Source organism: Zootoca vivipara, chromosome 14, assembly GCF_963506605.1.
Source record: "Zootoca vivipara chromosome 14, rZooViv1.1, whole genome shotgun sequence".
Taxonomy (NCBI): domain Eukaryota; kingdom Metazoa; phylum Chordata; class Lepidosauria; order Squamata; family Lacertidae; genus Zootoca; species Zootoca vivipara.
Window position 1 is genome coordinate 3,383,417 of NC_083289.1, and position 16,507 is coordinate 3,399,923.

Here is a 16,507-nt window from a genome sequence, read left to right on the forward strand (position 1 = left end):
ATATGCCAATATATTATGATGTTGGAATGGAGGAAAGAAGACAGGGAGGAAGAGGGCAGTTGCCAGCCACACAGACAATCAGCTTCACTGTGCACAGCTTCTGCCGGTTCCTGGTAATGGCATGCGCCGCTGCCCCGGGCTGAGCCTCAGGCAGAGCGCATCAGCCAGGGCACCACATGGCATGGCACCACGCACATGAACACAAAGCCCCAGGGGGCCGCCGGCCTCCCCAGATCTTCTAGCCATGACTCACCCTAACAATAGCCTCTTGCCATCACTGGGAGCCACCGTGATGGGGGCACTAACCAAACATGTTCCACTCTGGCTCCATTCCACTCAGCGATCAGTGCAAGGGAGGGAGGGAGGAGGCAGCTTGCTGGTGCTCACATGGCCAGAGAAACCAGCTGAGGGGCTGGCGCACCCCACTCACATCTTGGGCTCCTGAGGCCATCGCTGGGCTGTGGAAGCAGGGAGTGGGCAAGCATCAGGTAGCTTGATTCTGGTTGCAGTCAGGGGCGAGCGGGGATTCGCAATACATTTGCTCTGAAATTCTGAACTCGCTTTTGCACTTTTAAATTTAAACCGGTTTCAGGCAATGTGTCAATACATCACCCAGTTGACATTGAGAAATATGCATATGTAGACTGCAGGCAAAGAGAGGATTTTGTAAAAATCATACCCCAGCCCACATCCAGAACTTGAAAGCTGCAGCAGAGAATAAGCCCGAGCAACAGAAGAAATAATAAGAGGAGTAAAGTGAGCCCAGGGAATGCTAAGCAGTTACAGGACTGACATTGCTGTTGTCTGGGTCACTTAGCATCTGGCGAAGCAAGTGATAAAAGTGAAAGATCAGATACTTGGGAGAAAAAAGAAACTGTAGGAATTCAATAAGGAGAAAACCCCTTTTGTATTTACTAGGGAGTGGATGTCCCCAGCTCTATTCCAATATTGTTCTCTGGGCTTGCTCTGCTCCATGTCCTATTCCACCTGTCTTCTAATTTACCAGAGAGAAATTATTGCATTAATTGTGGTACATGGGCAGGTTGCTGCAGTTTTCAGTCCTGCATCATTATTGTTTTTACAGGTTCACAATGTACAGACTTAATCAGACCCTTTCATAAAGGGGGATATTGATGCAATCACATCATTGCATCAGGATACATGCTGTGCATAATCAGCACACACGTGCATTGATTAAACAGCAGCATGCACAGCCTTGATGGAGGTTTTGATAGGAGTATGTGATTATATCTCCATTCCCTTTTATGTAGCGTCTGGACTGATGCACGTATCCTGTGCATTAGTAACCAGCAAGTGGAGGGCCTGCTTAACTGGATTGCATACCACCTGAATAAAGTAAAACATGGAACAGTGGCAGATAGCTGGTGTATTGGTGCTTTTTTCAAAGGAAAGCCACAATGAAATCAGGGGTTTATGGCCATGGAGTTCCTATCAGTGGTGCATCTCAAAGTTTAGCTGAGGATGCCAGTTGGCTATTCTCCTATTTAATAATAATAATAACATTTTATTTATACCCCGCCCTCCCTGGCCAAGACCAGGCTCAGGGCAGCTAACACTGAATATAAATACAGTAAAAACATTAAAAACAAAACAAAAGAAAGAGTTGATTAAAATATAAGTAAGAATTCAGTTTAAAATGCAGCTTAAAATGCAGCCTTGTTTTAGTGGTAGCCTATAGATCAAAGCCATAAGGGTAGAAAACGTCAAATATTCACCGGGGCCAACTATCCATGCTGGTCCTACATGGGCTAGCAAAAAGAGCCGAGGGAAAATTTATATACTAAATCCCATATAAGGGGTTCCATAAAAAAATAAGGGGGGGGGTTAGACTGAGTCCAGCCCAAAGGCCAGGCAGAACAGCTCCGTCTTGCAGGCCCTGCGGAAAGATGTCAAATCCCGCAGCACTGGATGAATGCGGTCCCATGGCAAGGACCCCTTAAGGAGCCTCGCCTTGGCATTCTGCACCCACTGGAGTTTCTGAGTCAGCTTCAAGGGCAGCCCTGCACTGAGCAAATTCCAGTAATCATGCCTGGAGGTGACCATTGCATGGATCACTGTGGCCAGATCGGGGCGAGAAAGTTAAGGGACCAACTGCTTAATACGGCGGAGATGGGAAAATGCTGCCTTTGCTATAGCTGCAACCTGCGCCTCCATAGGGAGGCGTTGAAGGTTACACTCAAGCTCTTGACAGAGAACACTGGCACTAATTGAGCCCCCACAAGGGATGGGAGTTGGCCCCCCAACCCCATGTCGTCCCGACCCAGCCAGAGGACCTCTGTCTTTGAAGGATTTAACTTCAACTGGCTCCCACGCAGCCATCCAGCCACAGCTTCCAAGCATCTGGTCAGTGTGTCCGGGGCCGAGTCAGGATGGCCATCCATCAACAGATAAAGCTGGGAGTCATCTGCATCATCTGATGACAGCCCAGCTCAAAATTCTGGACAATCTGGGCAAGGGGGCGCATAAAGATATTAAAAAGCACCGGGGAAAGGATTGCACCCTGCAGCACTCCGCACACCAAGGAATGCCGTGGCGACAACTCCTTCCCTAGCGCCACCCTCTGTCCCTGACTTGAGATAAAGGAGCGCAGCCATTGTCAGGCTGGGCCCTGAACCCCCACGTCAGCAAGGCAGTGGTCCAAAAGTTCGTGATTGACCATGTTGAAGGCTGCTTTAGTGGCTACAGGTGAAAGGCACTAGAGAGAAGAATACAAAAAGCCCCCTGCTGGATCAGGCCAGTGGCCCATCTAGTCCAGCTACCTGTTCTCATAGTGTTGAGACAATCAGGACATGAATGCAACAACACTCTCCCATATTTGCAATTGCCAGCAACCCCCTGCAATGAAGGAATCTCAACTAAAGCATCCCTGACAGATGGCCATCCAACCTCTGCTTAAAAACCTCCAAGGAAGGAGAGTCCACCACCTTCCAAGGGAGTCCTTTCCACTGTCAAACCTGAGAGCTCTGGCATCTACTGGAGCTAAACCAATAAAGGCCCTTAACTTGTGTTGGATCTTGCCTATTTTGTAACTCCTATTGTGAGGTTGCACCACTGCCACTCACCCTCAGATGTTGGACTTTTCTGATCAGGAATGATGAGAGTCAGAGTCCCAATACCATCTAGAATCGTGAAATAGATAAGTAGGCCCCTACTTAGGCCACCTTGGATGGCCATCTTTCAGGGATTTTAAAATCATGATTCCTGCACTGTAGGGGCTTGGACTAGATGACCCTATGAGTCCCTTCCAACCCTACAATTCTATGTTTCTATTTCCCCCAGCAGTTTGAGGAAGGTGAACTGCAAAAGTCCATCTCCAGCTCACCCTTCATTACACCAGTGACACAGTAGAACCCTTTCCAACAGAACAAGGTGAAACTGAGCGGCGTTTGATCTTGCTGCTGGTCCATTTTTCCTCCAATTGCCATTCAGGCGTGGATGAGCTTAGGGTTGCTCTGGGTCTTTGTAATTCTCGTGCTGCCCTTTTCTTTTTTCTGCAGGCTGGAGAGCATGTTCGGAAACTGTGTCAGGTTGCATTTCTCTCCAGTGCTGTAAAGTACATCTATATTACAGCCCTTGGGCAACGTCTCTTCCTACCTGGAAAATGTGTCTTCCCTGTTCTCACACAATAGAGTAATTGCATATTGAAGTAGTGGATGAACAGTCATGCAGCACTGGGGCTTTTTGGGCCCTTCCTTTCCGTGAATATGGCAGAGTGACTGTGGGTGGAGGAAGGACCATCTATGAGCCTGGGTTGTGCTGGGTGCTCATTCAGAAGGTGGGGCTACAGCTCAGGGACAGGACACTTGCCTTGCATGCAGAAGGGGCCACCTTGGTTCTCCAGCATCTCCAGTTAAAGGATCAGGGAACAGGAGAGATGCAATCTTCTTTCTGCCAGAGGCAGACCAACACGGTCAATACTGGACTTGGCAGACAAAACATCTCACCTCCTGCAAGGCATCTCATGGTGCTGCTGTGCAAATGGAATAGTTCTGTTTCATGGTTCTGTGATTGGACTAATGTGTAGAGGCAGTGGTGCACAGCATTGGGAAGTCAGGTCAGCAGTGCAGACACACACACACCCAATACTGGCCATTTCTGCCCTCGCACAGAAGAAAGGGTTCCCAGTGCCGTGACACCTCATCTTTTGGGGGATGCTGCTGAGAATTTGTCTTGGGAAGAGGAACTGCCCTCAAGGCTGGCCTCGGGTGCCCCTGCTAATGCAGAAACACTGGTGCAAGGGGAAACCCTCTGGCCTTCTCTGACTGGTAAACAACATACAGCTTTTGAATTCAGAATCTCAGTTAATAGGTTGTTCAGGTTAGTTCTGGCAGATTCCTGCCCATGTGGAAATTGTTGGCAATGAGACAGATGGCAGATCAGGCTGCGAAGGAAGCATTGGGACATAAGGATTTTCATATTTTCTTTTTTTTTCTTTTTTTTTTGATTTTAAAAAAATACTTTATTGAAACATTTAAAAATCGAATACAGCATAAAATAAAACATTTCCAAAATACATAACTTTACACAAAAAGAATTATTACATTTGCATTCTTGTCTCTATTTATTATTAACTAAAACTGACTTCCCAACTTGCCCACACCGCTTAGCTATACTATACTCCAATTTCTTGCGTTCTTAATCATTCACAATCATTTCACAATTCAAACCTATAATATATTTCTTCCCCCTCTACATCACTTCCTCTAATTTTCTCCGCGCTACTTCAAAGTAAACAGATCCTTAGCTCCGTTTTAATGTCCTTTTTCTTGAAATAATCCTCTACAAGTTCCCATTTCCTACTTACTAATTGTTTCGGTTTATTCCTAATTGCTGCGGTCATTCTATCCATACTCATAAGATCTATTAATTTAATCTGCCAATCTTGTAATGTAGGAACCTCTGCTTTTTTCCATTTTTGTCCTATCAACAGCCTAGCCGCTGCGCACGCGTAAAGAAAAATGCTCTCCCTATCCTCTGGAAAGTTTTCAGGAATTAGACTTAACAAAAAATATTCTGGATTTTTCTTAAACGTGAATTTCAGCATCTTTTTCAATTCTTCGTACACCTCCCCCCAAAATTTAAATATCCCTTCGCATCCCCACCAACAATGTAAATAGTCAAGGATTTTCATATTTTCAATCTGCAAGGGAAACGGAAACATGTCAGTCTGTTTAGCATGTTGACAGGACTCTGTGCTCTTCAGAATAGTTTGTTTAAGGTCGGTTGGATTGACACAGAATCTCTGCACTGAAAACATAGCATTTAATTGATTGATTGATTAAAACATTTATGCTGCTTGATTCTAAAAAAAGACCAGTGCTGAAATCACATTTGGGTTCTGCAGCTATGGTCTTAGTCCGAAGGGTCAAGACATTAAGACATTTAGGAATGGCTGCTGAATTAGGTCAAGCAAATAGTGAGGACCCAAAGCCTCCTCAATGGATCAGCCAGCTGTGAAAGTTAGATGACAGGAACCTGGAAATGTGTGCTTCTGTTGTAACCAACTCATTTCCTTAGAGTAGCTGGCCTCCATAAGATCTCCCAGTAAATTTGTAACATTTGTTCAGTTGTCACCTGGAGACATATTTGGAGTAGTTCAACAATATTTCTGTTTCTTAGAAATAGTTATTTCTTGGGGGTTGGGGAGTCTTCAGATGGAGGGCTCTGCTCCCTGTTTTCGGAGGCATTGGGCAAAAGGCAGTACATTTTTCACCTACTCATTGTCAGCATGAAAGGGAGATTGCACTGCAAGAAATGTCTGTGATTGTACAAGTAGATGTCTCTCTTTCTCACTTTATGAAAGTAAGCACATGAGCCCATATAGAGCATGTACAGTAAATAAATGAACGTAGAATATTAAGCAGATGCTGTAGAAAACCTGGGGGGTTGGCCATTGTCGCCAAATTCACACCATGCATCCAAAGCGCTATGATACCACTTTAAACAATCATGGCTTCCCCAAAGAATCCTGGGGACCATAGTTTGTTAAGGTTGGTAACAGTTGTTAGGCCAATGACCCACCCCCACTCCCAGAGCTATAATTCCTGGGATAATTTAACAGTCAGTTTCTTTTACCAGGAAACACTGAGAATTGTAGCTCTGGGAGAGGAATAGGGGTCTCCTAACAAGGTGGAGAGGGACAGGGGGAGAGTATATGTGATTGTGGCACCCTCCTTTTGCACTGTTGGGAAAGAGGAAAATGAACAAGGGAAGTTTGTGGATCTCTGGATTGGTGAGTCTTTCCATGTGTAATCAACAGGTCACTCTCCATCTCTTTTCTCCAGATCACCTTTTTCATGCTCTTGTCGGCCGTCTGTGTGATGCTCAACTTGGCAGGTTCCATCCTCTCCTGCCAGAATGCTCAGCTGGTCAATTCCTTGGAAGGATGCCAACTGGTGAGTAATGAAAAAACTCATTATATTCTCTTTTGAAACAAATACTGATTTGAAAACCTATAAAATAAAAATTAAAGGAAGAAATTTAGATATATATATTTAAAGCTGCAAAATCTGGTGGTCATTTATTGGGAGTGATTGCAGCTACCTGAGTTGCTTCTAAGGAAAATATCCATGCAAGGATGGCTGTGGGTGGACTGAGGAGATTCTATTCATTCAGTGCAATTCTGCAGACACACAATGCATACAAAAATGGCATAGTCTTTCCTCTCTCATAATGACACACAAAAATGTAGGGGAATTTGTATAAATTTTGAAGGATGGTTGTGCTTTGATCTGCATATTATTTCTCAAAGGGGCAAATTAGGTATGTTCATCTTTGAATGTGAACTGAAGCAAATCAGGCAAACTTTAAGACAACTGATCCAATAAATTCCAAGACTTGATAATAGAGAAAGGACACCAAGGAATAGCTAGTGACCACAGATAGGCAACAAGGATTGAGAATAATAGCACTGGAAAGACCCTTGAAAGTCTAGAGCATCCAATGACCCTTCAGATATTGTGGCCTACAACTCCCTTCATCCCTGACTGGGCCATGCTGACTGGGTCTGTTGGGAGCTGCAGTCCAATAAGAGCTGGAGGCCATGTTGGCTACCGCTGATCTAGTGCAGGATCTGCAATGCTGGGGTCAGCTAGTACAACATCCCTAAAAGTTGGCTATCCAGCTTTTCTTCCACTGTCAAGCGGTTCTTTCTTTATTGAAGTCTTGTCAAGTGTTTAGGTGAAGTCTACTTCCTTGTACTTCCCATGCATTAGTTGCTCTCTGGAGCAAAAGGGAACTGCTGTGCTCCAACCCTTTAGATATTGGAAGAGACCTATCGTCTCTCTCTTGGACCTTCTCTTCTCCAGGCTTAATACACCCAACTCTTCCAAGTGTTCTTCATAGTTTCCAGGTGGGGGTGGCAGCTGAATTTCATGTACTGATGTGAACTCTGCAGTATGCTATGACTGCAGGCTTTTGGTAGTTCAGATTTCTGTATAGTCCAGTTTTCAAATTTAATCTCTTATTGGGGGAGGGGAGGCCAGGGAAGCTACATATTTATCATTCCAGTGGCAAATGAGACACCCAGCCGTGGGTGAAAACATGCAGATGCTTAAAGAGATGTTGCAAACATGATTGCAGTTTAATCAGGGGTCTGCTTGGTCTTTAAATTTAATGAGATGTATAAATTGGTAGGATGAAGCCGTTGGAAGTGCAATCCAGTGGAGGGAAACACTGAAGAGGAAATAATGCTGATGAAATTGCAAAATAAATCAAGACAATTGTGTTACGGGCTTCTTTTCTGAACCTAGAGTGGTAAAAATTAGCTTTGGAGGGCAGTTTTATTGATTCTGACTCAACAATGGCAACCCAAAATACAATTAATGCCTTCTTATAATTGCAAATGGGAAATTAGGGATATCAAACCCCAGGAAATATTAGTTGGTTTGCACTATAAAATCTGGTTATACCTTTTCCATTTTCCTCTATTTATAATTTTAATTAAAAGAGAACCCCCTTTACAGCATTTCCTCTCTTGCATCTGTCTGCTTGCTTTTTATGCCAACAAGGATATTTGTTCTCCTGGAGACTGGATATCACCCCACAAATGGAGATTGTGCTACCCATTAAGATGCACAGCATTCACTCAGACAATCAGGTCTGTGTTTATTTAAGACAATCTAGTAGTGTGAGTGCAGCTTGTTAAGATCTAGTAATCCAAACCGAGAGATAGAAGGGCTGCCTAATATTTTTCTGCACATTTTGCATTTCAGTTGCACGATTTTGTTACTCTTGTTCATGTGGCTGTTCTTAAAAGGATTCAAAAGATAAATGGCAATGGTTTTTCCCATTCCTAGACAGGCATGTGTAACAGATACTTGGTTGGATGAAGCAGATGGGCCTGTTTTTGCCACTGCTCGTCCACCAGGTTTCTCTTACACACAGCAACCCAGGTCATATAGGTGGGGAGGGGTGGGGTGCAGTGATTTTTAGGAAGTCATTAGCTTGTACCAGGCATCCTATTGGGAAGATCCAGTTTTCCGAGTGCATGTTCTGGAAGTTGGGCAGTAGGGGCAGTTTGTGGAAAGTATGGATTCCATGAGGCTGCCCCTGAATAAGTTTGGCCCAACTCATAATCACTCATAGTGATCTGACACTAAGTAAAAGCGAAACAAAAGAAGTGCCATGGTCAGATCACTTCCTGGTGCAACTGGACTTCTCTGCAACCCTTCCACTCTGCAGGGAGATGGGAGTCCAAGGAGGAGAAAAGTGGCTCTTTCTCAGCCCCCACCCTTCACAAGACCCTTCTCGCATGTCCTTGTTGTACACATGGGGAGCGTGATCACCAAAGAATTGATGCTTTTGAATTATGGTGCTGGAGGAGACTCTTGAGAGTCCCATGGACTGCAAGAAGATCAAACCTATGCATTCTTAAGGAAATCAGCCCTGAGTGCTCACTGGAAGGACAGATCCTGAAGCTGAGGCTCCAATACTTTGGCCACATCATGAGAAGAGAAGACTCCCTGGAAAAGACCCTGATGCTGGGAAAGATTGAGGGCACAAGGAGAAGGGGACGACAGAGGATGAGATGGTTGGACAGTGTTCTCGAAGCTACCAACATTAGTTTGACCAAACTGCGGGAGGCAGTGGAAGACAGGAGTGCCTGGCGTGCTCTAGGGTCACAAAGAGTTGGACACGACTAAACGACCAAACAACAACATTTTTTATTAAAAAATTTCATGATTCACAAAAAAATGTGCATTGTCTTTTCTCAAATTGTATAGAGAATGTTATGTTGCCATCTTTCTTGGTGATGCAATGAATTCTTGTTTTTAGTGATTTTTTTACGACACCTGTTTGCAAATAGTCTGGAGTTTTTCACTCCATACACATACCGTGTTTCTCCTAAAATAAGACACGTCTTATATTTATTTTTCCTCAAAAAAACAACAACACCATGGCTTATTTTCAAGGGATGTCTTATTCGGGGGCTGGATCATAACAGGGAAATGATTTTTTATATGAATTTTACAGAATCACGTTTCTCTCTCTCAGGACTGATTAGCCAGATGCTGCCTGAGATCACAATTGGCTTTACCAAATAGCTGTTAAGTACTTTCCTTTGATGCCCAGATCTCATGGCTACCATAAGGTTTCTACCTTTCAGGACAAAGGCAAGGTGATAATAGGAAGTTGTCTTTATCTATCTCCTTAATCTCCTCTTTCATATGCATAACCTTTGAAGCCTAGGAATGCAAGAAGGGAGGGGATGTCAGTTTTAAAAAAACCACCCGCGTGTCTGCGAGAGCTCGCTACTTTCCTACCGTAGCTGCAGTTTGCCTGCCTCGTTCTCTGTCTCGGCCATCAAGAGGAAATCAACAAGCAACTCATGGCTGGGCACATACCGGTAGAATGGAAGGGGGAAAAGGTGGGGGGAAGCGAGAGGTGGGCTGTGTGTGTGTGTGTGTGTGTGTGAGAGAGAGAGAGAGAGAGAGAGAGAGAGAGACGCACAGGGGGAGAGAAAGAGACGCGCACAGGGGGAGAGAAAGAGACACATACGGAGGTCATTCATGAGGCGTCTTTAATCGCTCCTCTTTTCTTCTTCGTTCCTTCCTCTCCTCTCCACCGCAAATGCCACTTTTGTCCTCTTCACCAAGTAGAGCTCACATACAGTAGCACTACGGCTTATTTTCGGGGTATGTCTTATATTTTTTCAACGCATGGAAATCGTGCCATGGCTTATTTTATAGGCATGTCTTATTTTAGGAGAAACACGGTAGAAGCGTTGCTTTGAGTATAGGATGTTTATCATTGTTTTGTTGATGTCTAGTGAGTCAAGGTCCTGTCTTTTTTGTTCTATAAGTTTAAGGAGTCTTTTAGCATTTGTATCGTGATAAGAGAGCTGTGGTTTGTTGTTCTATTTTGCTAATTTTTTAGGTTTGTTTTTTAAGGAATGCTTTCTCTTTTACGTAGGCTCCTCTGCTAACTGCCTTCATTGTGTCCCAAAGAAGGGGGGTCGTTATATTGTCTATATCATTTTATTTGAAATAGTTCTGGAGAGTTTTCATGAGGCTCTCTCTTATTAATTTATTTGTGGTTAGGATGGGACTGAAGGACCATGATGGAGTGGTTTGTGTTTTCTGTCACATTCTAAGGGCAGCTTCTACTGGGGCCTGGTTTGTGACTTTAATGTTGCCTATGTTTGTTGTTTCAACCAGGAGGATCAGACCTTGCACGACCAGAATGTTATCTGGTCTGGACATTGTGCCGTGGCACCCAGATTGGAACGTGTAGCTGGTGTCTCCCGGATTTATTTATTTATTTGCCCCATATGTTGTAAAGGCCTCTATCTTGTAGCATTTTAGCTGTTTGTAGGAGTCTCTGGTTCAGGGGTCAGCAAAAATTTTCAGCAGGGGGCCGGTCCACTGTCCCTCAGACCTTGTGGGGGGCCAGACTATATTTTGAAAAAAAAATATGAATGAATTCCTATGCCCCATAAATAACCCAGAGATGCTGTTGCGGCTCCTCCCTCCCTCACAGTGCCAGGAACCTTGGAGCTTGAGGATTCCTCACCGATCAGCGCTGGCAGTAGACCGGAAGTCCCCAGAGCTGCCAAATTCCATGTATGGCTAAGTTTTGTGCTGCTGCTATAAAATTAAGGAGACAAGCTCAAAATGAATCTAATGGCCAATGTCTTAACATGCACATTTTAAATTAGTGGTTAAGGTTTTAATCTACATATTTCAGTGGTTTTACATCTGTATTATTTATCATGCTTTAGCTTATACAGTTTAATTTTAACCTATTTATAGTTACATGTTCCCTATTGCTCTATATCAGGGGTCAGCAAACTTTTTCAGCAGGGGGCCAGTACACTGTCCCTCAGACCTTGTGGGGGGCCGGGCTATATTTTTTTGGGGGGGGGGGGAATGAACAAATTCCTATGCCCCACAAATAACCCAGAGATGCATTTTAAATAAAAGTACACATCCTACTCATGTAAAAACATGCTGGTTCCCGGACCGTCCGCGGGCCGGATTTAGAAGGCGATTGGGCTGCATCCGGCCCACGGGCCTTAGTTTGGGGACCCCTGCTCTAGTAGTTTGGGGTTTCCCTCAGAGGAAGGTTGCCCCATGGGCTTGTGGGGTGGTTGTCTTTCAGGGAGATGCCTCTCATATTAAGGTTGAACTCACCTCCTAGGATTGCTATTACTTCGGAGAAGGAGAGGGATTTATTTAGTGTCTTCTGGATGAATTCTATTTGTTTTGAGTTTGGGGCCTATATTGAGCCAAGTGTCAGTTTGGTTTTGCCATCTAGTGTTCCTTTGGTGAAAGTAAATCTACCTCTTTTGTCTTTTAGCACTGTTGTGGCTTTAAAGTTCAGGTCTGTACTGAACTTTATCATTATCATTATTATTATTAGTGGCTTCATGGATAAAAGTTAGACGTGGAAATTGATAATGTAAAAGTAGGGGTGGGATTAGGATTTAAAATTGAAACACAAAAAGTCAGAGAGATTAAAAATCTGAAAGTAACAGGTCTAGTTAGATTGAGGGGGGAGAAGGTAAAAAATTAAAAAGCAAAAAGCAAAAAAAAATTCAGGGGTTAACTAATAGTAATGGTGAAAGTTATATTTTTTTGTCCTTTAAAAAGGAAGGGAAGGGGGAAGAAGAAGCAGAGGAAAGGGGGCATTAGGACAGCAGTATTAAAATGCTAATAATACTAACAATAAAAAGTTGAGGATTGAAAGAAAATATATACATAAATAGACAAAAAATGTGTGTGTGTGTGTGTGTGTGTGTGTGTGTGTGTGTATGGGCAAAAATTAAAAGATTAATGGAGGAGATACGGTACGGTACAGGGGCAAGGATAAGGATAGGGATTTAGAGGTAGAAGTCAAGAATCAGGGAGGATAAGTGAAAAATGGGAGGTGAGGTTAAAAATTTGAAAAGAAAAATATGTTTTTCCCTTTCTTTTTTCTTAAAGAAAAATAGTGTCAAAAAGTAATTTTTTAAAAAAGGTCTAAAACCAAAGTGGAGATTCAAGTTAAAGTGTGGAGTAAAAGCGAAAAAGCTTATTTGGGGGTGGGTGGGTATGTATATGTTTTAGTAATAATAGTTTGATGGTATTGTTCAGCCAGTTGGTGTGTGTTTTTACCTGTCTTGGAGTTCTAATTTATTTTGCAACAGGACCAGCATAGCTTTATCCTGTCTCCCCTGTGTGATGGAGGGGGTGGTCGAGTGCCGGAGGGGTGGTTTTCCAAGCACTGGTAATAATAATGATGCTGATGGTGGCAGAGGAGGATAAAGAAACATTTTAAAATAGTAATAATAATGATTATGAGAAATAGAACCTAAAATAAAGGTAAAAATAAGGTGGGGGTAACCCCAAGATGACGAAGAAGGGGGTTCTCCCCCCCCCCCGAGAAATGGGGAAGAAAAGGGGGAAGAAATGAGTAAAAAAAGAAAGGGAATCAAAATCCTAAGAAAGAAAGGAATAAAAATTATCCTAACCTAAAATAAAAACACAGGGCTAGGGTAGCATCCTGGGGGAAGCCCTCCTTGGTTCAGGGATCCTCTGTGGGTGCTGCCATTTTCACCCTCCTTTGAGTTTGCCCATCAGAGTGCTCCAAGTTGGGGAAGGCTGCCTTCCTAAGATTTTTTTAAAGCTTTCTTGCCTTTCTAGTCTCATCCATTATACTTTTCTTTTTTTCCCCTTTCTCTGAAATTATTCCTGCCAGCAACCCCCATCTCCTTTCCACTCAGTGGGTACCAACGACTCTGATTTATGAGAGACTCTGTAAGGGAGGACGAACTCTGCTAAATTAATTTGCAAATGAGCTCTAGTTTACTTTATGACTTAGTTCAATCTTCAAATTAATTTCTCTCTCTCTTTATTCTGTGAAGGATGGACAACTTGATATCCTTTTGACAGTGTGTATTATTTATTTATTCCCTTGAAATGACACATTTAAGCTCCTAGAGCTTTCAGTTTCTAAGATAACATGGCTATATGAGTGAATAATATCAATTTGTTTGACATATTGTGGTACCTTGGTTTACAAACTTAATCCGTTCCGGAAGTCCGTTCTTAAACCGAAACCATTCTTAAACCGAGGTGCACTTTCCCTAATGAGGTCTCCCACCGCCGGTGCCCTTCCACCGTTCGGATTCCGTTCTTAGACCGAGGTAAAGTTCTCAAACCGGGACACTACTTCCGGTTTTGCAGAGTTGGTAAACCGAATTGTTCTTAAACAGACTGTTCTTAAACTGAGGTACCACTGTATTTAAATTGTAGCCAAAGATGGTGGTCCTCTTTCATATTGTATAGGAGGGGAAACATTCCATATAGTGTGTTATCTAGTACAAATGACTTAATAATATCTGGTTGTGCTAGTTTTCTCACATATATTTGGCTTTTTATGTATTTCATACAAACCACAAAATCCTGCCCCCCTCCCCATAGCTGGATGTCCTGCTGTCATCAAAGAATTGAAAGCACAAGAGAAATTTCCTCAGTTTTTTGGTGTGTTGTAGATATTTCTCTTGTACCGTACCTTCTCCCCCTTTCTTAGCTCTTTTGTTTTCAGGACTTCTTAAATTCACAAATTAAATGGAAAGGACAGCTTGCTTCTTCTTTTTTAAAACAAAACACCCCTGCCTGCTTCTCAGACTAGGTTTTGGAAATTTATTTTGTCTTAGTGATAAAATAAATTTGTTTGGTCATGAAGGAGCAGCAAATTTAGAAACTCCTCAAGCAGAGTCAGGTTTGATGTGTAAACTCTAAGCATGCAACTCCCAAAGAGAGGCCTTTTAACCTCTGGCCTCCAAAACCTGAGCACAGCTTCCAGGGGCTGCTTATTCCTGAGTAGACCCATTGTATAGGAACCCCTGCTAGATCAGGTTAAGGGCCCATCTAGTCTAGCATCCTGTTCTCACAGTGGCCAACCAGATGCTTCAATGGGAAACCCCAAGCAGGATCCGAGTCCAAGAGCCCGCTCCCTTCCTGCAGTTTCCAGCAAATGGTATTCAGAAGCATTGCTGCTTCCAACTGTGAAGGCAGAGATAGCCACCCTGGCTAGCAGCCGTTGATAGCCTCCTCCTCCAGGCCAGTCCTCTTTTAAAGCCATCCAAGTTGGTGGCCATCACTGCCTCCTGTGGCAGGGAGTTCCATAGTTTACCTACGTGCTGCATGATTCCTGCATTGCAGCAGGTTGGACCAGGTGAACCATAGGGTGGTTTCCAGTGCTACTGTTCTACAATTTTATGACATATGCAGCAAGGAGCAGTGAGGAGAGATATTTAATAGAGGAGATCTTTGGTTGACTGAGGGTGCTAGAGGTTAAGGGCAAGGTTATATCAAGAAATAAGAACCTTGGTACATGGCTCTGGAGCATTTTGGAGGCTCTCCTGCCATTAGGACTGGGGTGCTGATTCAGCTGGTATTTTTCTTTGGATGTACCTGTTTTTGGTTTTGAATACAAGGAGATTTCTTCCCCCGTGCATCCAAGTGAAGTCTGAAGGTGGCCACCTGGGAAAATGCCACATTCTCCAGCCCCACACAGAACCCACCATTCGTTCACATGAGAAGGGAGCCTCTGTCCCTTAGAAATGCTGGGGGGGGGGGGTACCACAATATGTCTGCTGGGGGAGGAGCCAAAAAGTGCCACTGGGAGAATCTGATGATACTGAGTAGACATGTTTTCATGAAGCTATTGCACTGTAAATAGACAAGATGGTTTGGAGTGTCGTTGTTCGAGGGTAGCCAGCAACCTCCCTGACACATACCTTACTTGACCAAATCAAGTCATGTTATTGGATGCTTTGGTAGGTTTGGGGTGTTGTTTAGTTGTTTTGCACTTACTAAAACTTTGGCCTGTTCTTTTTTTATTTTCTCAGATTAAATTTGACAGTGACAGCGTCTGCGTTTGCTGTGAGCTACAACACCAGCCTTCAGGCTGCAGCCTGGGTGAGATGCTGAAATTGAACCCTTTGCAGGAATGCAACACTGTCAGACTGACCCTAAAGGTGAGATTCAGATAAATTCTCTCCTCCTCTTTTGCTAGGTTTCTTTGTGACAAAATCAAAACCTCTGGAAATGGGAGATGCAAAATACTGAAGCATGCTGAGAACCATTCAATATTAGAGGGACTTGACCTGCCATCCTGGGGGGGGGGGTTGTACCATTACGTGAGTCTAGTCCCATTAAACTCATTTGAACATCCTTCCAAATAAACACAGAGGATTGGGCACACACAACATAGATGAGCAATTAGCCCATGTTGATTTTAGCCTGCCTCATTTCGCCAGTTTTACAAAGACAAACCTGTAATTTCTAGGATCCACCCTGCCCAGATCCCTTTTGAAAATTTGGTGTTAAATTGGCTACTTCCTAGTCCTCAGGTATGGAGGCTGATCTGAGGGGCAAGTTACACTTTTTTTCAGAAGATCAGCAATTGCAGGTGGGCAGGGCCAGTGGAACATCCCCCAATGTCTGATGGCACTGGGGAAGATGGTGTGACAGGCACTGTGGAATGAGTGAGAGGTGGGAACAGACAGGGAGATGGGTGAGGTGAGAGAGCAGGTTCCTGCTGGATCCTGATTATCAGGCTGCCCCAGTTCTGGAAGGGACCTCCACACCCTCACGCTCATAATGTGCTATTATAGTATGGCCTGGTGGTGATGATGGTGGTGCAGAGTGCAAGAAAACAGTTTGGTGTCCTTGCAGAGTTGTGCTTGAACCTAGTAATGTCCAGCCCATTCACATCACACCCTGACACATGAGCAACGGTGCTTTTGTTCTTCTCCATAACCACCCCAAACAGTCCAAACTGCACTGTTACTATAAGCCGTGAAATTCAATCAGCAAATGTGGGCAATAACTAGCGCATGAGAGCTACTCATATGGAGGGTATGATTACCGTATCTCAGAGGATTTCCGTATCTCAAGCCAAGGTTTACTTTTATTCCCTCTTTCCCCGGCTCTATTCTCAGATGTTTCAATAATAGAATGACTACACTATATGTGATTTTTTTTTTGTGATGGAG

At 43.7% G+C, this 16,507-nt stretch overlaps 1 protein-coding gene across 1 annotated transcript in view; it reads left to right on the forward strand.

Moving 5' to 3' along the window:
- ENTREP2 (endosomal transmembrane epsin interactor 2) overlaps positions 1-16,507 on the forward strand; it is a 156,784-nt gene that overhangs the window by 113,603 nt on the left and 26,674 nt on the right. Inside the window, exons 3-4 of the mRNA XM_035131777.2 lie at positions 6,306-6,416; positions 15,359-15,487. Coding sequence (XP_034987668.2) covers positions 6,306-6,416; positions 15,359-15,487 — 240 coding nt within the window. The remainder of the gene's footprint in view (positions 1-6,305; positions 6,417-15,358; positions 15,488-16,507) is intronic.